At 45.9% G+C, this 23,265-nt stretch overlaps 2 protein-coding genes across 2 annotated transcripts in view; one reads left to right on the top strand and one right to left on the bottom strand.

Moving 5' to 3' along the window:
• Window positions 1-219: 219 nt before the first annotated feature.
• Window positions 220-1,984, top strand: LOC123403235 (desmethyl-deoxy-podophyllotoxin synthase-like). The gene is made up of 2 exons (XM_045097182.1): window positions 220-1,135; window positions 1,268-1,984. Exons 1-2 carry the CDS (start codon window positions 242-244, stop codon window positions 1,883-1,885), a joined length of 1,512 nt encoding a protein of 503 aa, XP_044953117.1. The 5' UTR covers window positions 220-241; the 3' UTR covers window positions 1,886-1,984.
• A 1,772-nt stretch (window positions 1,985-3,756) lies between these two features.
• The window catches only part of LOC123405176, a 35,986-nt gene continuing 16,477 nt past the window's right edge, over window positions 3,757-23,265 (bottom strand). Inside the window, exons 6-10 of the mRNA XM_045098971.1 lie at window positions 16,851-17,103; window positions 4,388-4,480; window positions 4,115-4,306; window positions 3,912-4,019; window positions 3,757-3,825 (exon numbers count right to left, since the gene is read on the bottom strand). Coding sequence (XP_044954906.1) covers window positions 3,757-3,825; window positions 3,912-4,019; window positions 4,115-4,306; window positions 4,388-4,480; window positions 16,851-17,103 — 715 coding nt within the window. The remainder of the gene's footprint in view (window positions 3,826-3,911; window positions 4,020-4,114; window positions 4,307-4,387; window positions 4,481-16,850; window positions 17,104-23,265) is intronic.

The raw sequence follows: 23,265 nt of genomic DNA, 5'->3' as shown, positions 1-23,265 counted from the left end.
GATTGGATGAATTTTTTTAGCGTCAGTGATTAAAAAGATGCTTGGAAGGACGTCCCGAGGGCGCGGCTGAAGATACGGCTGCGAGTGTGCCGCACACTGAAAGCTAGGCAAAGTTTGTTTGCACGTGCCACGTGCTTCACTGCGTGCTCACCGCTCAATTTAGTAACCCTCCTCGTTCAATATAAGACCTGCCTCTGCACGCCATAGTCACACACCGTCTAAACTTGCAAACCCGTCCGTCATGGAGCAAGCTACTTACTACTCCATCTGCCTCTTCTTGGCTCTACTCCTCCCGCTGCTGCTCCTCAAGCTGAGCAGGAAGCGTGGCGGCGGCGACGGCGCCCTGCGCCTGCCGCCAGGCCCGTGGCGTCTGCCGGTCATCGGCAGCCTGCACCACCTCGCGAGCAGCCCGCTCGCGCACCGCGTCATGGCCGACCTCGCGCGCCGGCTGGACGCGCCGCTCATGTACCTCAAGCTCGGGGAGATCTCCGTCGTCGTGGCCTCGTCCCCGGACGCCGCGCGCGAGGTCATGAAGACGCACGACGTCGCCCTGGCCGACCGGCCCTGGAACCCGACCATCAAGATCATGATGGCCGACGGGCAAGGCCTCGTCTTCGCGCGCTACGGCGCCCTCTGGCGGCAGCTCCGCAAGATATGCATCCTGGAGCTACTCAGCGCGCGCCGCGTGCAGTCGTTCCGCCAGATCCGGGAGGACGAGGTCGGCCGCCTCGTGGCCGCCATCGCCGCCGCGCCGCCCGGCCAGCCCGTCAACGTCAGCGAGCGGATCGCCGTGCTCATCACCGACTCCGCCGTGCGCACCATGATCGGGGACAGGTTCGAGAGGAGGGAGGAGTTCTTGCAGGTCCTCGAGGAGGGGGTCAAGCTCGTCTCCGGGTTCAGCCTCGGCGACCTGTTCCCGTCGTCCTGGCTCGCCAACTTCATAAGCGGCACCGCGCGGATGGCCAAGGAGGTCCACCGGAAGAGCTTCGAGCTCATGGAGTATGCCATCAAGCAGCACGAGGGCAAGAGGGCCGTGGAGGATGGAGAGGACCTGGTGGACGTGCTCTTGAGGATACAGAAGGAAGGTGGCCTCGAGGTGCCTCTCACCATGGGGATCATCAAAGCAAGTATCCTGGTGAGTGTGTGTAACAGCTCCCCACCTAGTTATAGGGACCACATGTCAATAAGACAACCATCGAGTTTTCCATTTGGTAATTTCTATGTTTACATATCTTATAAATTGCACACATTGCTATTATATTTGTAGGACCTCTTCAGTGCCGGGAGCGAGACGTCTGCAACGACACTGCAATGGGCAATGTCGGAGCTCATGAGGTACCCAAATGTGATGAAGAAAGCACAAACCGAAGTACGCGATTGCATCGGAGAAAAGCCCAAGGTGACCGAGGATGACTTGACCGACCTAAAATACCTCAGACTCGTCATCAAGGAGACACTGAGGTTGCACCCACCAGCCCCGCTGCTTATTCCACGGGAGGCCATGGAGTCCTGCAAAATCCTCGGGTACGATGTGCCAAAGGGCACAACCGTGCTTGTGAATGCATGGGCGATCGGTAGGGACCCTAAGCACTGGGATGACCCAGAGGAATTTAAGCCAGAGAGGTTCGAGTCTGGCATCGTCGATTTCAAAGGCACGGACTTCGAGTACATACCGTTTGGGGCGGGGAGAAGGATGTGTCCTGGTATGACGTTTGCACAGGCCAGCATGGAGATCGTCCTCGCCGCACTTCTCTACCACTTCGACTGGGAGCTCCCGGCGGGGCTGAAGCCAGGTGAGGTCGACATGGTGGAGGACATGGGTATCACCGTCCGGAGGAAGAACGACTTGTACCTGCACCCCGTCGTCCATGTGTCGCCAGCTTGATCTGCAGTTCAATAGCTTGCGGTCACAATTTCTCGTGTACGAGTCATTTGTCTCTCGTGTTGTCGGATGTCGAAATACCATTGAACGTTTACTGTCAAATTACATATACGAGCAGTTCATTTGTCAAATACCGTTGTCAAATTATATATTAAAATTTGAATCACAAACCCAAACAAAGTGTTAATTATGTCGAATCATACTCTTTATTTGCAAAAAAATAATATCGAAATTGCAGCCACCTTGAAGATTTTTTTTCAAAACTACTACGTATTTTATAATATATTCGGAAAGCATATGTTTTTTTTAAATGTCAAAACTAGCATCCCGTCAGCCTCTCGTGGGCCGACGAGGGACCTGTCGGCCTGTGGGATGCCGAAGTGGGCCTGTCGGCCCGCGAGTGGCCGAAGAGGGCCCGTCGGCATCCACGAGGCCGAAGAGTGTCAGGGGCACAAAACATGATTAATATGGCTTCAAATAAAAAAAATTATCAACATAGAAAATCTTCGTCTCGTCGAAACGGTTGATTTTGATATAAAATTCCTCTTAATCCGAGGTCGTATGCGACCTGTAGAGCCAAAACAAGGTTGGAGACAAAAGGTGTAGAGTTAATTCTGACAGACCGAATTGATGTCAGAAAATTTATCACGGGACACCCGATGCACTCGTTGAGACCGTGTGGAATACAGAAGAGTACACGAGTTTGGTCATGTTCACTCGGAACACAAGGAGAAGCATGAAGCATCGAAACAAATTTTAGCCGATGTGAACAATAATTTACAACTCTATTGGCAAAAACAACAAAAATAATATTACGATAGTATGTTTCACTTTTGTGTCTTGTCCAGTCTATCATCAACAATTTAGCCACCATTCATATTCATAGTAACATCATCCTGATTGTATGAGAAACTAACAAGCATGTCTAGAAACAGTGTAGCAAAATATATGTACAATGAAAGCACCCATGAGAAGAGATGCAATGAAGCACACACCAACATAGGTTAAAAAATAAAATTCTTCAAAAGAATCAAAATGTCAGTACAATTTATCAATATAAGCAACATAACATTGTTTTAAGCATACTTTAATGTTGATTGAAACATACTCTAGCGGCGGCTCAAGCAAAAGTTCATTGCTATAGTAACATATGTGAGAAACAATAATATATAGTTACATCTCTCTTGGTATCTACATTATGGGCCCCAAGAGTTCCGTGGAGAGCAGCGACACTATCACCAACGAGGGAACGACGCCCTTGAACTTGAACAAACTAGTGTTCGTGTTGCTAGATTGCTTCCAAAATGATGACAAAACATGGGACACTCGAGATGCTCGATCTCATGTTAGACTCCATGCCCACCATCGATGACCATGACATGCCCATCGTCGGGAAAGCATGATCTTTCACTCTTGCTAGCCTTACAGAAGTTTAGGAAGCACTAGTATAGTACCCGTGCGTTGCCACGGGATAACAAAATGTGTGTATCAAGAAAAACGTAATGTGACATGAGAAATAGACTATCCACATATGATATCTCATGGTCCTAAAGTGGTAGATAAATACATCTCATCGTCATCCTCTCCCCTCCCTCTTCTCGAGAGGAAACCTCCTTCCACGACCCTTTATCTTTCGTGTTATCTTCCTCATACTTCACCTTGCACAATCTGTACTACTAAGTGTCTTGTCCAATCCCTGTGTCTCGCGAGAGATTAAAATTTACAATGATATCCAATACTATACAATCAAATTTCAAGAATTTTTTTGTAGCTTCTATAAAGATTGTCACACGGGTACATTCCACACACTAAAATATGATGGTGCTTCAGTTATACAATACATTATTCAAAATGCAGCTGGTAAAAATTAAGTCCTAAATAAATCCTAAACAAAAGGATAATATATTGCCGCTAGAGTCCTTTCGGAATGTGATTATGCGGACCTGGAAAGAAGTAATAAATTTCAATGCACTGGACGTGTATTAAACACATAAACTAAACACCACCTTGTAACCATGGAATAGTTTACCGTTCCACCATGATCCCCAGATATAAGAATACTGGAGGGCATATCAAACTGCAATGAAGTAATACATGCTCCACTTGATGTATTGTCTTCATGTTGTGAAATGATTAGCTGGTGGTTAGAATGAAGTCGAGCATAGTAGTTCGTATAAAAATTTATATTTTTATTGCGGAACACTTAGCAAAACAGTTGTGATTTGAAGTTACCTGCTGCTTTATCATAAAAATCTGGAGCAGAAGAGGACATGACGCATCCCAAAAGCTTATGGTTCCATCCATATGCCGAGTTATATAAAGATTCTTGGTCTTATGGATGTTGCTAAAACTTGCAGAAATCTGACCTTTATCCTTCATTGAAAGCAGCCATGGATATTTGGAGGCCAATGATGAAAAATAATCCTGTCCGTTAAAAAAGATGAAGTTGTTGGTCAAAGACTTCATAGTTGTTTTGCGAGGCATATTTTACAAATCTATACATGCCTCATTAGTTATTGTTGTACGATCACTTGTGTAGAACTTTGCAACGTTGATGCCCGAATCACCATACCGTTGTGAAAGGATCGATATGGTTGGCTAGAGGGGGGGGGGGTGAATAGACAACGACCACTTTTTAATTAATCTTAGCAAGTTAAGGTAAACACTATACGGGTTCACAAATAATATGACAATGAGGTGAACCCTATAGAAGCTAACAACGAGAGCTATTAAGACTACTAAGATATAGTCACAAGCAAAAGCAAATACAAAGTAAAGGATAGAGATAACCACAAGTGGAACCGATGGAGACGAGGATGTGTTACCGAAGTTCCTTCCCTTTGACAGGAAGTACGTCTCCGTTGGAGCGGTGTGGAGGCACAATGCTCCCCAAAAAGCCACTAAGGCCACCGTATTCTCCTCACGCCCTCGCACGATGCAAGGTACCGTGATTCCACTATAGGTGCCCTTGAAGGCGGCGACCGAACCTTTACAAACAAGGTTGGGGCAACTCCACACAAAGCTTGGAGGCTCCCAACAAGACCACGAAGCTTCACCACAATGGAATATGGCTTCGAGGTGACCTCAACCGTCTAGGATGCTCAAACACCCAAGAGTAACAAGATCCGCAAGGGATAGGTGGGGGAATCAACTTTTCTCTCGGTGGAAGTGTGGATCTAGGCCTTCTCAACCAATCCCTAAAGAATCAACAAGTTTGATTGGCTAGGGAGAGAGATCGGGCACTTTTAAGCTTGTGGAGCAACAATGGAGCTTAGAGAGGTAAGAGAGCAAGTTCCTCAGCTAGAAGAACCCTTTATATAGTGGGGGGAAAATTCAGACCGTTTTCCCACTCTCTGCCCGAGATCCAGCGGTACTACCGCTGGGAAGGAGCGGTACTACCGCTGTCTGGCGGTACTACCGCTGCATGCAGCGGTACTACCGCTGGGGCCTCCAGCGGTACTACCGCTGGAACCGGCGGTACTACCGCTGGGGCTTCCAGCGGTACTATCGCTGGAGCAGCGGTACTACCGCTGGCCCTTGGTAGTGTATAAACACTACTACCGCCGAGAAAGTCTTCGCAAAAGGGTCCGTCCACGAACTACCGCTAGGTAGGTGGAACAGGGCACCTGGAGCGGTACTACCGCTGACCAGGGGCGGTACTACCGCTGGCCAGCGGTACTACCGCTGAACAGGGGCGGTACTACCGCTGGTAGTCCAGCGGTACTACCGCTGGGACCAGCGGTACCACCGCTGGGGACCATTTTGCCAAGACGCGAAGAACAAACAGGCGAGGGCCGCTCCAAGGATAAAGGAAAGGGAGAAAATAGAGGTGTGCGTGAGCAAAGATAGATTCCACCCAAACCTTTCCACTACGGATCCCCTCTTAATAGTACGGCTTTCCTATGACTCAAATGAAGAGAATCTAGGATAGCGCCGTGCTTCCGTTCCCGAAGAGAGGAGTCGTGTCGTCTTGTGCCGTTGACGAATGTTGCCTGAAACCTTGACACACACGATTAGTCCTGTATGGTACTGTCATCAATCACCAAAATTACTTACGCATAAATTATGCCTCAACAATCTCCCCCTTTTTGGTGGATTGATGACAATACCGGATTTGCATGGATAATAATATGAGAATAAAAAGGATGGAGATATATGACATATGACTCACAGCATATGATGGAAATAAATCTAAACTCACATAGGGTAGATCATGTCTCACACACGATAGCAAACAAAGCAAACCAAGTTCAAAGCAAATCAGCAAAGCAATGCAAAGTTCGAAAGAAATCAAATCCCTAGACTCTCTCCCCCTTTGGCACAAGACACCAAAAAAAGGGGCACACCTAATGTCACAGGTAGCTACTCCTCGTCCTCCGGATCACCAGACTCGTCGGTCCCCTCCTGGTCAGTCTCCTCCTCATCTTCCGCCTCATCACCCGACCACTGGTACCCCTGAGCCTGCATCCAGGTGGCCTCCGGCGTGATGTCGTCCTCTGAGCCACTGGAGATGTCCACATCCAAGGTCCTGAGAACACGCTTATGCCTCTGGCGGCTCTGCTTCTCAGCCACGTGTGACTGATACTGACCCTTGGCCTGCATACAGAAGAGAGTCTTCATCTTGTCCTGCAACTTGATAGCCCAAGATGGCATGGCAGACGAGCGGGGCTGAGAGGCAGGTCCTCTACCAGCAGCGGTCTGTGTATCTGTGTCCATTTGCTGAGAGGAGGAAGATGGGTTGGTCCACTTATCCTTGATGCGCAGCTTGATTGGGTCATGCACAATATAGTCAGACTGTGCGTAGAGCACCTCACCCGGAAATGCCTGTTGCCACTTGTGGCAGATGTAAGCAAACAGGTAAGGCCCGTAGATAGGGACCTTACGGTTGATAATGCAGTTCCATAGTTCTGTGAACATCACATCTGCAATATCCAATTGAGCAGACTCCACAGACATAGCCTCCTCACATAGTAACAACATCTCAGCCAAGACGCCATGGACCTCATCGAAGTTACCACTCCGAGGGAAGAGGGTGTTCCGAAAGATGCGGTGCATAATGTCCAGGTGCTTGGGAAGCACCCCCTTCCTCAGATATAGTTGCTGCAGTCTGTCCTTTGCAAGGCCCTTATCAGCGGGGACTGGAGCGTGAGGACGCAGTCCAAGAGGGGTGTCAGCACCCTGAAAATCAATGTGCAAGAACTGCATGAACTCTGACCAGGAACCAGTCATCTTCTGTGACCCAGTCATCCAAATCATGGAGCGCTGTTCATCATGGGAGAAATGAACAGTGACGTAGAACTGAGCAACTGCCGTGGGATCAAAATCTGTCTTGAAGGTGATGATGTTTTTGAGCCCCATCTTGTCAATCAAAGCAAGAGCATCACCAAAGTAATCTGTATGCCGCTGAAGATGTGCCAAATCAATCCACTGGACAGAGATGTAGTTCTTCTTGAAGTTTCCAATGACATCTCGATATATCCTGCAATGGTCCTTAACCCAGACATTTTCAACTCCCTCGATCGTCTCCCTCTCCTGGAGATAGTGGTTCTTGGTGCGAAACTGCAGAAACTCTTTAGGAGACATTGCTCGGATGTTCACCCTCTTGTCCTTGTGGGCAACCTTCTTGAAGGACTTCTTCTTAGGGGGGAGACCAGACGTGGCAGACCCCTCGGGCGCCTCTGTGTTGCGAAACTGTTTGGATACCGTGTCCCGTGGGGGGTTCGAACGGCGAGCAGAGCCACCTGTGACACAGACCACAAAGCGAAAAAGAGGCAACACGAAAAGTCAAGGCAATGGATCTTGAAAGTGCAGAGAAAAGAAACAAAAGAAAAACATGCATTGCTAAGCCCAAGAAGAAAACACCGTGAATGCTCCTGGCGGTAGTACCGCCACACCTGGCGGTAGTACCGCTGGGAGTCCTGGCGGTAGTACCGCCAAACCTGGCGGTAGTACCGCTGGGGTCATAGCGGTAGTACCGCTGGGAGTCCTGGCGGTAGTACCGCCAAACCTGGCGGTAGTACCGCTGGGTCCTGGCGGTAGTACCGCTGGGGGTTTGACTGTCAGATCTTGACATATAAAACTCGTATTCTAGGGCATGGACTGAATATATAATCATTAATACGTATACATCAGCCCTATTGTCAAACGGAACACATGGTAACACGAGGTACAAACATGCATAGGCAAGAGAGAGCACGTTTTAGATCTAATCAAAAAGGTTCAAATATCCGATCTAAGACGATGAAGCCCTAAATCACGGCAGCAATCTTAGCAACAAGCCATTGGATCAACAAGATGAATGCAATCCCCAATGCTCCTAACCCTAGAACACGAAAAACAATCAAATAAAAGAGGGGAGGAGCTTTTGTTACCGGGATTCATGGCTTTGGAGGAGGAAGAAGAAGTAAATCAGCCCTTCCACACCAACGGGAAGAGAGGGCTCCTCCAAGAAAGATCCAAACAGCGGGTTTTCGGGGTAGGGGAGGGAGGAGCCGCGAGGAAGAAGAAACAGATTGAAAATCGGGCTCCCCCTCCCTTTATATAGCCCAAGGGGTATGGGCAGCGGTAGTACCGCTGGGTCCAGCGGTAGTACCGCTGACCTGGCGGTAGTACCGCTGGAGTACATCGGTAGTACCGCTACATAGCGGTAGTACCGCTGGAGTGCAGCGGTAGTACCGCTTGAGGTCCTGGCGGTAGTACCGCTCCCCCTGGCGGTAGTACCGCTCCCCTCGAAACCCTAGAAATATTCCGGCCGGCCGAGTTAGATTTTGAACTCTGGCGGTAGTACCGCTAACCATGGCGGTAGTACCGCTGGGGTCCTGGCGGTAGTACCGCTACCCCTGGCGGTAGTACCGCTGGGGTCCTGGCGGTAGTACCGCTACCCTGGCGGTAGTACCGCTGTACATGTTTCAACACGGCTAGGGAAGGCGGGAAAACTTGGGCATATGACAAGTGAGAAAAAGGGATGACTTCTAAGAAGAGGTATCGACTTGTCATAGTATATCATCTCCTTTATACGTAAGAGAGGATGGAGGGGCGGTGGCCGAGGCCACCTATGTTTGAGACAATGGTATGACACCGCGAAGAATTATCCTTGGGTTCATGACCAATGCTCGTCTTTGAGGCACAAGTGCCATTTGAAAATGGCTAAAGTGAAAGACTAGATTGATTTACGCATAATGGGGGGAGAGAGAGTTCATTGAGAGAACAACACTCCCCCTATGTCCATGCCTACATCTAGACCAAGATGAAATGTGAAGTGAGGTGCAATATGCCTAGTTTCAATCCACATTACTCGAATCAATGATATTTAGCTCGTGCCTTAACTCCCGGAACCTTGCTTCATCAAGTGGCTTGGTGAAAATATCTGCAAGTTGCTCTTCAGTGTGAATGAAATGAACCTCAATATCACCTAGCTTGATATGTTCACAGATGAAGTGATGACGAATATCAATATGTTTGGTTTTGCTATGTTGCACTGGGTTGAGGGAGATCTTGATGGCGCTTTGATTGTCACATAGAAGAGGCACTTTGTCACAAGTGACACCATAATCCTTTAAAGTTTGCCTCATCCATAGCAATTGTGCACAACAACTTGCAGCTGCCACATACTCAGCTTCGGTGGATGATAAGGAGACACAGTTCTGCTTCTTTGACGACCAACTTACCAAAGAGCGACCAAGGAATTGGCACCCTCCAGATGTTGACTTCCTCTCCACACAATCTCCAGCCCAGTCTGAGTCAGAATAGCCAACTAGATTGAAGTTTGCTCCTTTGGGATACCAGAGGCCAAAGTTTGGGGTATGAGCCAAATATCGAAAGATTCGTTTGACAGCCATGTAATGACTTTCTTTTGGTGCGGATTGAAACCGTGCACATATCCCTACACTCAACATAATATCCGGTCTAGATGCACAAAGGTAAAGGAGGGATCCAATCATGGAGCGGTATACCTTTTGATCCACTGCTTTACCATTGGGATCACTGTCAAGCTTGCATCTGGTTGGCATGGGAAACTTGACTGGTTTGACATCTTCGAGCTCGAACCGTTTGAGCATGTCTTGAGTGTACTTGGCTTGTTTGATGAATGTCCCTTCTAGACCTTGCTTAATCTCGAATCCGAGGAAAAACTTCAACTCTCCCATCATGGACATCTCAAACTTCTCAGTCATTAGCGCGGCAAATTCTTCATTGAATGAAATGTTAGGAGAGCCAAAGATAATATCATCAACATATAGTTGGCATATGAATAAATCCCCTTTAACCCTCTTAGTAAAAAGAGTGGGATCAATCTTCCCAATTTCAAACCCACGATCTTGTAACAACTCAGTAAGGTACTCATACCACGCGCGTGGGGCTTGTTTAAGACCATAGAGTGCCTTATTGAGTTTGTACACATGATTTGGGAGCTTGGGATGTTCGAATCCCGGGGGTTGTTTGACATATACCAACTCATTTAAAGGACCATTAAGAAATGCACTTTTCACATCCATTTGCTGTAATTTGAAGTTATGATGAGAGGCAAAAGCAAGTAGCATGCGAATAGATTCTAGCCGAGCGACAGGGGCAAAGGTTTCACCGTAGTCGATACCCTCGACTTGGGAGTAGCCTTGAGCCACCAATCTTGCCTTGTTTCGAATCACAATTCCATTTGCATCTTGCTTGTTCTTGAATATCCATTTGGTCCCGATGACATTATGTTCCTTCGTTGGTCGTGGCACTAGATCCCATACTTGGTTGCGCTCGAAGTTGTTAAGTTCTTCGTGCATGGCCATAAGCCAATCCTCATCATCGAGCGCTTCCTGTACCTGTTGAGGTTCACAATACGAGACAAACGCGTGATGCTCACAATAATTCCAAAGTTGTTGACGGGTAGATACTCCCCTTTTTAAACTACCAAGAACATTCTTCATAAGATGTGACTTGACTTTCAGCTTGTTCGCATTCTTGGCTGCTCGACGCTCCAAGAGTTCTTCATTAGATAACAGAGGAGCATCGACTTGTATCTTTTGTTTGCCCTTGCGTCTTGAGCCGGTTGTTTGAGCTCCAGAAGGGAATTGTGAGACAATCTCCTGATCACTTTGTCCTTCGACTTGAGCAGGTTCACTAGTTTGATCTTGTATTAGTGGTTGCTCTTGATCTTGATCTCGTGTTGGTTCAAGGTCTTGGGGCAGTGCTTGAGTGGGCATATCACCATTGTTAGACAATTGATCTTGACCGAGAGCTTGATCAACTTGTTGAGAGTCTTCTCTTTGTTCATCGGAAGCGTGTGGGGCTTGTGGGGGTGATGGCTCCACTTGAGTAGAGCATTGTCCTTCTCCTTCGGCCATAAGGGGTTCCTCAATGGGGAGTATTTGACCAATCCCCATTCTTCTTATGGCTTCGGGAGGAATTTCATCACCTATATCACAAAGACCACTTTGCTCCACTTGGGAGCCATTATTTTCGTCAAACTCCACGTTACACGTCTCCTCAATTAGTCCGGTGGACTTGTTGAGGACACGGTAAGCATGAGAGTTTGTAGCATAACCAACAAAGATACCCTCATGTGCTCTAGAGTCAAATTTAGCTAACCGAGCTCCCTTTTTAAGAATGAAACACTTACAACCGAATACCCGGAAGTACTTGAGATTGGGTTTGTTTCCAGTTAGAATCTCATACGGAGTCTTGTTCAAGCCTTTGCGGATGTAGAGCCGATTGGACGCATGACATGCTGTGTTGATGGCCTCTGCCCAGAAGTTGTATGGAGATTTGAATTCTGCCATCATTGTTCTTGCAGCGTCTATCAAGGTCCGGTTCTTTCTTTCTGCCACGCCGTTTTGCTGAGGGGTATATGGTGCAGAATATTGGTGCTTTATTCCCTCATCACCTAGAAACTCATCTAGGGTATAGTTCTTGAACTCGGTGCCGTTGTCACTCCTAATCATCAAAATCTTTGCTTCATATTGACGTTGCGCTTCATTGGCAAAGTTGATGACCGTTTGTTGCGTTTCACTCTTCCTTTTGAAGAAATATACCCAGGTATATCTTGAGTAGTCGTCAACAATTACTAAGCAATACTTTCTGCCTCCAAGACTATCGAATGTTGGAGGACCAAACAGATCCATGTGAAGAAGTTCCAATGGCCTCTTAGTGTAGATAAGAGTTGATGGACGATGAGCAGTTTCATGAATCTTTCCTTCAATGCAAGCACTGCAAACACGATCTTTAGCAAAGCTCACATTTGTTAGTCCACGAACATGGTCCCCTGTCAGAAGACTTTGCAAAGACCTCATATTGACATGAGCTAAACGGCGATGCAAAAGCCAGCCCACGTCAACTTTAGCCATTAGACATGTTGCAGTCTTAGTGGGTCGCTTTGAAAAGTTTACCACATAGAGACCATTTTCGACATGTCCAACATAGGCTACTTTGAGAGTCTTGCTCCTTAGGAGGACCACAGTGTCAATATTAAAGAATGTGGAAAAACCCATGATTGCAAGTTGACGAACGGAAAGTAAATTGTAGGCAAGAGACTCAACAAGCATGACCTTCTCAATAGACAAATCTTGAGAGACGACCACCTTACCAAATCCCAATACCTTTGACGAGGATGCATCAGCGAATTGGACATGGGTAGGCATAGATGGAGAAGGGTGCACATCCACCACTAAGTCCTTGCTTCCGGTCATATGATTTGTTGCTCCACTATCGAGCAACCATGACACCCCACCGGAAGCAAACTCCTGCAATAGATCAAGGCTTGGTTTTAGGTACCCATTTTTTAATGGGTCCTTTCATGTTAGAGACAAGGGTCTTAGGAACCCAGATAGCCCATTCAATATCTTCATCGTAGGAACCAATAAATCTGGCATAAACATGCCCATCACTAGCACAACATAACACATAAGAGGAATTGAGTTTGCCGGCTGTGTTAGTAGGAGCGGCTTTGCCCTTCTTAAGGTTCCCATAGTCCACCTTGTTCCTGTTCACTTTCTGAGTACCCTCACCCTCCTTGACAAAGATGTCCATGAGGGTGAGAGATCGTTTGCTCTTGTTCTTCCTTTTACCTTTTGACTTGGAGGTAAGTCCAATTCCTTCCTTTCCTACGACACCCTTTTGAGTGCTCAAGAGATCGTTCAGACTCTTCTCACCTTGTCTGCATGACACAAGGCCCTTCTCAAGTTTCTCCTTTAACTTGGCATTTTCTTCCACAAGGTGAACATGCTCACAACAAGGGTTAGTTGCACAAGTATTATCAATTAGCACAAAGGGAGGACAAGTAGAGATCTCCTTGGTAAGCTTTGCTTGGAGTTGATCATGAGACTCTTTCAGAGCGAAATGAACACCTTTCAAGGCTTTGTGGGCCTTGTCAAGTATGTCAAACTCTTCTTTGAGTCTGTCACGGCCAACCTCAAGAGCATACTTTTCAGATTTAAGCATGCGAGTAAGAACAACATCATGATCCAGTTTCTTTTGCATTTTAGTGCAGTCATCGTTATATGACTCCTCAAGAGCCAGACGAAGAGTGCGCTCTTCTTCAAGAGTACTAGATAATTCAGCAATTTCATCGGCATAGTCACGACTATGTCCATGAAGCTCGGAGATGGTCTCGTCATGAGACTCAATAAGGTCAGTGGCCTCACCCAATTGTTCCAAGAGAGCAACAAAATGCTTCTTGGTTTCTCCCTTAATAGTGCATAGAAACTTATCAAGATCATGTTCATTAAGTTCTCCAACATCACTATCTTCTACACAATTTAACAATGAAGGAGTAGAAGTAATGTTGGTCTTAATGATAGAAGTTACCTGATTGGTACCTTTTGCCATGAGGCACTTGGTGATGTGGTTCTCGTTGGGGGCGTTGAAAAGAGACACCTTCTGGGAAGGGGTAGTGGCTATAGCAACAGTTGCCGTTGCCACTGTATCATCATCATCATCATCAGAAGGATACTCCTCCAGGGCCACCATTCCTTTTGGGTGAGGTTTCTTCACAAAGTTGTTCTTGATTGGAAATGATTTGGTTTTGTCTTTGCGAATGAGCTTGCCTCCATTGTCTTCTCTCTTCTCATATGGACATTCTGCCACGAAGTGACTCACGTTGCCACAGTTATAGCATGTCCTTACTCGTTGTTTGGGTTTGAACCCACTTGAGTTGTTCTTGTTGAAGGTTGGTCTTGAGTTCCTTTTATTTCCCCAGAATTGCCTTGATGCAAGAGCCATGTGCTCATGATAGGCATACTTTGTGTCTTCCGGGCAGCTCTCCTCTTCCTCATCTTCTTCTTCTTCTTCAAGCATTACTCTTGCTTTCAACGCAAGTTTGGGTGAAGAGATTTTTGATCGGACACGAGCAAGTGCATTGTCGGCAGTTTCGTTCATGATTGACATTGCAATGAACTCATCCAACACTTCACTGGAAGACAAAGAGTGAAAGTCTGGCCGCTGACGAATGACAGATGACATGGCTTTGTTGAAAGGCATGGTGGCTTTGAGAAACTTGCGTTTGACCCAAGTGTCATCCACATCCTTACTTCCATGATCCTTTAGTGCCACGGCAATAGCAGTCACCCTCCGATAGAGATCACGAGGGTCCTCTTCTTCCTTCATCACAAACTCATCGGCCTGATCAAGTATCACTTCATAGTTGGATCGTTGAATACTTGAGCTTCCCTTATACAACACCATAATATGCTCCCAACAATCCTTGGCCAATGTGAAGGGACGTAAGTGGGGAAGATCTTCAGGTGGCACAGCAGACTGAAGGATAAACAGCGCAGAGTGATTATATTGATTGTCTGCATCTTCTCTTGGAGTGAGGTTGCTTGGGTCATGGGGGTAATATCCTTGCTCGATAATTCTCCACAAGTTTGTTGAGCTGTGATTCAAATGAGACTTAATAGAAAATACCCAGTTAGCAAAGTCACCTTTCACAAGTTTAGGAGGAGGACCAACCGGATTAAGACGAGGTGCGAGAACGGGTCCTCCATAAGTCATGGGAGGTGGAACAGAGGCATGTGTTCCAGTCCCATCCTTTTCGTGAGGTGAAGCAGGTTGCATACCTTTAGCCGCTTCCTTAGAGGAGTTGGCCTCCGAATCGGAAATGGTGGGTTTAACCACTAAAGCCGGTTCGGGTGAACTTCTAAGACCGTCAATTAATTCCTTAAGCATGGTTTTGACTTCGCTCGTCAAGGACGTCTTGAGGGCTGCCATAGCCGTATTCAAGTCGTCCCTTGTGACCGAAGTCAAGTCCATGCCCTCGGGTTGCCCATGGTTCACTTCCTCTTCGCCTTCCATACTCTTCGGGTGGTTAAACCCTTAATAAAGAGACGTGGCTCTGATACCAATTGAAAGGATCGATATGGTTGGCTAGAGGGGGGGGGGGTGAATAGACAACGACCACTTTTTAATTAATCTTAGCAAGTTAAGGTAAACACTATACGGGTTCACAAATAATATGACAATGAGGTGAACCCTATAGAAGCTAACAACGAGAGCTATTAAGACTACTAAGATATAGTCACAAGCAAAAGCAAATACAAAGTAAAGGATAGAGATAACCACAAGTGGAACCGATGGAGACGAGGATGTGTTACCGAAGTTCCTTCCCTTTGACAGGAAGTACGTCTCCGTTGGAGCGGTGTGGAGGCACAATGCTCCCCAAAAAGCCACTAAGGCCACCGTATTCTCCTCACGCCCTCGCACGATGCAAGGTACCGTGATTCCACTATAGGTGCCCTTGAAGGCGGCGACCGAACCTTTACAAACAAGGTTGGGGCAACTCCACACAAAGCTTGGAGGCTCCCAACAAGACCACGAAGCTTCACCACAATGGAATATGGCTTCGAGGTGACCTCAACCGTCTAGGATGCTCAAACACCCAAGAGTAACAAGATCCGCAAGGGATAGGTGGGGGAATCAACTTTTCTCTCGGTGGAAGTGTGGATCTAGGCCTTCTCAACCAATCCCTAAAGAATCAACAAGTTTGATTGGCTAGGGAGAGAGATCGGGCACTTTTAAGCTTGTGGAGCAACAATGGAGCTTAGAGAGGTAAGAGAGCAAGTTCCTCAGCTAGAAGAACCCTTTATATAGTGGGGGGAAAATTCAGACCGTTTTCCCACTCTCTGCCCGAGATCCAGCGGTACTACCGCTGGGAAGGAGCGGTACTACCGCTGTCTGGCGGTACTACCGCTGCATGCAGCGGTACTACCGCTGGGGCCTCCAGCGGTACTACCGCTGGAACCGGCGGTACTACCGCTGGGAAGGAGCGGTACTACCGCTGTCTGGCGGTACTACCGCTGCATGCAGCGGTACTACCGCTGGGGCCTCCAGCGGTACTACCGCTGGAACCGGCGGTACTACCGCTGGGGCTTCCAGCGGTACTACCGCTGGAGCAGCGGTACTACCGCTGGCCCTTGGTAGTGTATAAACACTACTACCGCCGAGAAAGTCTTCGCAAAAGGGTCCGTCCACGAACTACCGCTAGGCAGGTGGAACAGGGCACCTGGAGCGGTACTACCGTTGACGAGGGGCGGTACTACCGCTGGCCAGCGGTACTACCGCTGAACAGGGGCGGTACTACCGCCAGCCAGCGGTACTACCGCTGGATACAGCGGTACTACCGCTGGTAGTCCAGCGGTACTACCGCTGGGACCAGCGGTACCACCGCTGGGGACCATTTTGCCAAGACGCGAAGAACAAACAGGCGAGGGCCGCTCCAAGGATAAAGGAAAGGGAGAAAATAGAGGTGTGCGTGAGCAAAGATAGATTCCACCCAAACCTTTCCACTACGGATCCCCTCTTAATAGTACGGCTTTCCTATGACTCAAATGAAGAGAATCTAGGATAGCGTCGTGCTTCCGTTCCCGAAGAGAGGAGTCGTGTCGTCTTGTGCCGTTGACGAATGTTGCCTGAAACCTTGACACACACGATTAGTCCTGTATGGTACTGTCATCAATCACCAAAATTACTTACGCATAAATTATGCCTCAACACGTTGTTTCACAAATGAATGTCTTGGAAGTGTTGGTGGTGATCTGGACTGAGATTGAAGGAGGTAGCGCTCAATTTCTGAATCATCGTATAAACAGATTTGACCAGATTTCAACAAGAGAACAAGAGCACTTTGTCTTTGCTTATTTGGGTCGCTAAGGCCTATAACAAACCCCATTCCTTGACAAGCTTCTGTGAGGGGTGATACCATATTTACAATTCGAGATTCACTCTCTTCATTCAGAATCAGGACCCGCGTTTAGAGAACACAAATGAAAAGTTGAACAAAGATGAATTTCTCACTGAGCAAAATACCAAAACATCTTATCCATGTAAACCGTCATGATATTTTTCAGAAAGAAACCGACTGTTCTAATTTCAGGCAATGCTTAGAAAATAGACCTTTTGTCTGGTTGCTTGAAAATAACAAATAATCTGTCGCCATTTGGGTGGGAATTTACTTTGAGTACCCATCAATTTTTAATTGTTCAAACTAGTCAGCCCCAAAACTAGTAGATCATCCAGTCTAAATCGGTCCCTAGAAAATGTAATACTGAGAATAAAAATCATACAAAGGCTTTCCTTATAGATCATGCAAAGACATACCATCATTCTGTTGGGGAACGTTGCATGGGAAACAAAAAATTTCCAACGCACACGAAAACCTATCATGGTGATGTCCATCTACGAGAGGAGATTTGGATGTACGTACCCTTGTAGATCACACAGAAGGAAGCGTTAAGAAACGCGGTTGTGTAGTGGAACGTCTTCACGTCCCTCGAACCGTCCCACGAACCGTCCCACGATCTGTTTCGATCTAGCGCCGAACGGACGGCACCTCCGCGTTCAGCACACGTACAACTCAACGATGATCTCGGCCTTCTTGATCCAGCAAGCAAGACAGAGAAGTAGATGAGTTCTCCGGCAGCGTGACAACGCTCCGGTGGTGGTGACGATCTACTCCTGGAGGGCTCCGCCCGAGCTCCGCAGAAATCCGATCTAGAGGTAAAACTACGTGGTATAGGTTTGAGTTGCACGTGACAAAGTTGTGTCTCAAATCAGCCCTAAACCACCAATATATATAGGAGGGAGTGGGAGGGATAGCCTTGAGGCACAAGGCTTCAAGGATGCGCCGGCCAAGGGAGGACTCCTCCTCCAATTCGGTTTGGGAAGGAGGAGTCCTCCCCTTCCTTCCCACCTCCCTCTTTCCCTATTCTTTTATTTTCCTTTGGTATTTTCTTATGTGGCGCCATGGGCCCCTTGGACTGACTCCACCAGCCCACTAAGGACCTGTGGCGCCACCCTAGTGCCTTGGGCTCACTCCCGGGTGGGTGGGCCCCTCCCGGTAAAATCCCCGAACCCATTCGTCACTCCCGGTACACTGCCGAAATTGCCCGAAACTTTCCGGTGACCAAATGAAACCATCCTATATATCAATCTTCGTTTCCGGACCATTCTCGTGACGTCCGTGATCTCATCCGGGACTCCGAACAACATTCAGTAACCACACATATAACTCAACTATATTAAATATCACCGAACCTTAAGTGTGCAGACCGTGCGGGTTCGGGAACTATGTAGACATGCCCCGAGGGACTCCTCCGTCAATATCCAATTGCGGGACCTGGATGCCCATATTGGATCCTACATATTCTCCGAAGATCTTATCGGTTAAACCTTAGTGTCAAGGATTCTTATAATCCCGTATGTCATTCCTTTTATCCTTCGGTATGTTACTTGCCCGAGATTCGCTCGTCGGTATCCGCATACCTATTTTAATCTCGTTACCGGCAAGTCTATTTACTCGTTCCGTAATATACATGATCCCGTGACTTACAGTTAGTCACATTGCTTGCAAGGCTTGTGTGTGATGTTGTATTACCGAGTGGGCCCCGAGATACCTCTCCGTCACACGGAGTGACAAATCCCAGTCTTGATCCGTACTAACTCAATGGACACCTTCGGAGATACCTGTAGAGCACCTTTATAGTCACCCAGTTACGTTGCGATGTTTGATGCACACAAGGTATTCCTCCGGTGCTAGTGAGTTATATGATCTCATGGTCCTAGGAATAAATACTTGACACGCAGAAAACAATAGCAATAAAATGACACGATCAATATGCTACGTTCATAGTTTGGGTCTTGTCCATCACATGATTCTCCTAATGATGTGATCCCGTTATCAAGTGACAACACTTTTCTATGGTTAGGAAACCTTGACCATCTTTGATCAACGAGCTAGTCAACTAGAGGCTTACTAGGGACAGTGTTTTGTCTATGTATCCACACATGTATTTGAGTTTCCAATCAATACAATTATAGCATGGATAATAAACGATTATCACGAATAAAGAAATATAATAATAACCAATTTATTATTGCCTCTAGGGCATATTTCCAAGAGTCTCCACTTGCACTAGAGTCAATAATCTAGTTCACATCACCATGTGATTTCAACGAATCCAACACCCATATAGTTTTGGGGTTTGATCACGCCTTGCTCGTGAGAGAGGTTTTTGTCAACGGTTTTGAATCTTTCAGATCCATGTGTGCTTTACAAATCTTTATGTCATCTTATAGATGCTGCTACTATGTGCTATTCGGAAATACTCCAAATATCTACTCTACTATACGAATCCGTTTTTACTACTCAGAGTTATTCGGATTAGTGTCAAAGCTTGCATCGACATAACCCTTTACGACGAACTCTTTAACCACCTACATAATCGAGAAAATTTCCTTAGTCCATTAGTTACTAAGGATAACTTTGACCGTTGTTCAGTGATTTAATCTTGCATCACTCTCTGTACCTCTTAACAGACTTGTGGCAAGGCACACACTAGGTGCGGTACACAACATGGCATACTTTAGAGTCTATGGATAAGGAATAGGGGACGACCTTCGTCCTTTCTCTTTCTTCTGCCGTGGTCAGGCTTTTGAGTCTTACTCAAATTCACACCTTACAACATAGCCAAGAACTCCTTCTTTGCCGATCTATTTTAAACTCCTTCAAAAACTTGTCAAGGCATACATTTCATTTGAAAGTTCTATTTAAGCGTTTTGAGCTATCTCTATAGATCTTGATTCTCAATATTCAAATAGCTCTATCCAGGTCTTCCTTTGAAAAACTCCTTTCAAACAACCTTTTATGCTTCACAGAAATTCTACATTACTTCCGATCAACAATATGTCAACCACATATACTTAGCAGAAATTCTATAGTGCTCCCACTCATTTCTTTGGAAATACAAGTTTCTCATAAACCTTGTACAAACCAAAAAGCTTTGATCATCTCATCAAAGCGTATATTCCAACTCCGAGATGCTTGCACCAGTCCATAGAAGGATCGTTGGAGCTTGCATACTTGTTAGTATCCTTAGGATCGACAAAATCTTATGGTTGTATCACATACAACCTTTCCTCAAGGAAACCGTCGAGGAAACAATGTTTTGACATCCTATGTGCAATATTTCATAAATAATGCAGCAACTACTAACATAATTCCAACAGACTTTTAGCATCGCTACGAGTGAGAAAGTCTCATCATAGTCAACCTTTTGAACTTGTCGGAAACATCCTTGCGACAAGTCGAGCTTTTCTTAATGGTGACCTTTCACCATCATCGTATGCCTTCTCTTTAAAGATCCATCTTTACTTAACAGTCCTACGACCATCAAGTAGTTCTTCCAAAGTCTACACTTTGTTTTATACATGAATCCTCTCTCGGATTTCATGGCCTGCAGCCATTTGTCGGAATCCCGGCCCACCATCGCTTCTCCATAGCTCGTAGGTTCATTATTGTTCAACAACATGACCTCCAAGACAGGGTTACCGTACCACTCTGTAGTACGCGACCTTGTCGACCTACGAGGTTTGCAGTAACTTGATCCGAAGCTCAATGATCACCATCATCAGTTTCCACTTCAATTGGTGTAGGTGCCGCATGAACAACTTCCTGCGCCCTGCTACACACTGCTTGAAGTGACAGTTCACTAACCTCATCAAGTTCCACCACCCTCTCACTCAATTCTTTTGAGAGAAACCTTTCCTCAAGAAAGGACGCGTTTCTAGAAACAAACACTTTGCTTCCAGATCTGAGATAGGAGATGTACCCAACTGTTTTGGATATCCTATGAAGATGCATTTATCCGCTTTGGGTTCGAGCTTATCAGACTGAAACTTTTTCACATAAGCATCGCAGCCCCAAATTTTTAAGAAATAACAGCTTTGGTTTCTCTAAACCATAGTCTATACTGTGTCATCTCAACAGAAATACGCGGTGCCCTATTTAAAGTCAATGCAGTTGTCTCTAATGCATAACCCATAAACGATAGTGGTAATTCGATAAGAGACATCATAGTATGCACCATATCAAATAGGGCGCGGCTATGACGTTCGGACACACCATCGCACTATGGTGTTCCAGGTGGCATGAATTGTGAAACAATTTCCACATTGTCGCAACTGTGTACCAAAACTCGCAACTCAGATATTCATCTCTATGATCATATCGTTGACAGTTTATCCTCTTGTCACGACGATCTTCACTCTGAAATAGCTTTGAACCTTTCAATATTTCAGACTTGTGATTCATCAAGTAAATACTACTGTATCTACTCAAGTCGTCAGTGAAGTAAGAACATAACGATATCCACTGCGTGCCTCATCACTCATTGGACTGCACACATAAAAAATGTATTGCATCCAACAAGTTACTTTCTTGTTCCATGTGGTATGATTTTGCATGTCTGAAGTGATACAAAATCAAGTGAGTCCAAACGATCCATCTGCATGGAGTTTCTTCATGCGTTTATACCAACAGGTATGGTTTGCATGTCTCAAACGTTTCAAAAATGAGTGAGTACAAAGATCCATCAGCATGGAGCTTCTTGATGCATTCTATACCAACATGACTCAAGTGGCAGTGCCACAAGTAAGTGGTACTATCATTATTACTTTGTATCTTTTGGCACCAATATTATGAACATGTGTAACACTACGATCGAGATTCAATAAACCATTGAAGGTAATTATTCAAGCAAATAGAATAACCATTATTCTCTTTAAATGAATAATCGTATTGCAATAAACACGATCCAATCATGTTCATGCTCAATGCAAACACCAAATAACAATTATTTAGGTTTAACACCAATCCCGATGGTAGAGGGAGCGTGCGATGTTTGATCACATCAACCTTGGAAACACTTCCAACACTGATCATCACCTCGCCTTTAGCTAGTATCTGTTTATTCTGTAGCTTTTATTTCAAGTTACTAATCACTTAGCAATCGAACCGGTATCTAATACCCTCGTTCTACTAGGAGTACTAGTAAAGTACACATTAATATCATGTATATCAAATATACTTCTGTTGACTTAGCCAGCCTTCTCATCTACCAAGTATCTAGGGTAGCTCCACCTCAGTGATAGTTCCCCTCATAACAGAAGCACTTAGTCTCGGGTTTGGGTTCAATCTTAGGTTTCTTCATTAGAGCAACAACTAGTTTTCCGTTTCATGAAGTATCCCTTCTAGCCCTTGCCCTTCTTGACACTAGTGGTTTTACTAACCATCAACAATTGATGCTCCTTCTTGATTTCTACTTTCACAGTGTCAAACATTGTGAATTGCTCAAGGATCATCATATATATCCTTGATATGTTATAGTTCATCACGAAGCTCTAGCAGCTTAGTGGAAGTAACTTTGGAGAACCATCACTATCTCATCTGGAAGATTAACTCCCACTTGATTCAAGCGATTGTTGTACTCAGACAATCTGAGAACATGCGCAATGATTGAGCTTTTCTCCTTTACTTTGTAGACAAAGAATCTTGTCAGAAGTCTCATACCTGTCAACAAGGGCACGAGCATGAAATCTCAATTTCATATCTTAGAACATCTCTTATGTTCCGTGACGTTTCAAAACATCTTCAGCGCCTTGCTTCTAAGCCATTAAGTATTATGCACTGAACTATCATGTAGTCATCAAAAACGTGTATGTCAGATGTTCGCAACATCCACAGACGACGCTCGAGGTGCAGCACACCGAGTGGTGCATTAAGGACATAAGCCTTCTACGCAGCAATGAGGACAATCCTCAGTTTTACGGACTCAGTCCGCAAAATTTCCACTATCATCTTTCAACTAAATTTTCTCTAGGAACATATAAAAACAGTAGAGCTATAGCGCAAGCTACATCATAATTTGCAAAGACCTTTTGACTATGTCCAAGATAATTAGAGTTTAACTAATCAAATTACTTGCTAAACTCCGACTGAAAAACTACATCTCTCTAGTCATTTGAGTGGTACATGATCCAAATTCACTAACTCAAGTCCGATCATCACGTGAGTTGAGAATAGTTTCAGTGGTAAGCATCTCTATGCTAATCATATCAACTATACGATTCAT

This window comes from Hordeum vulgare, chromosome 6H (assembly GCF_904849725.1).
Source record: "Hordeum vulgare subsp. vulgare chromosome 6H, MorexV3_pseudomolecules_assembly, whole genome shotgun sequence".
NCBI lineage: Eukaryota > Viridiplantae > Streptophyta > Magnoliopsida > Poales > Poaceae > Hordeum > Hordeum vulgare.
This window is presented reverse-complemented; position numbering and strand designations above follow the sequence as displayed.

Bases quoted from the DNA above. Each gene is read 5' to 3' on its own strand.
- LOC123403235 (XM_045097182.1), top strand. From the start codon at position 242: ATGGAGCAAGCTACTTACTACTCCATCTGCCTCTTCTTGGCTCTACTC. The intron at 1,136-1,267 runs GTGAGTGTGTGT...TTATATTTGTAG, and splicing joins TCATCAAAGCAAGTATCCTG to GACCTCTTCAGTGCCGGGAG.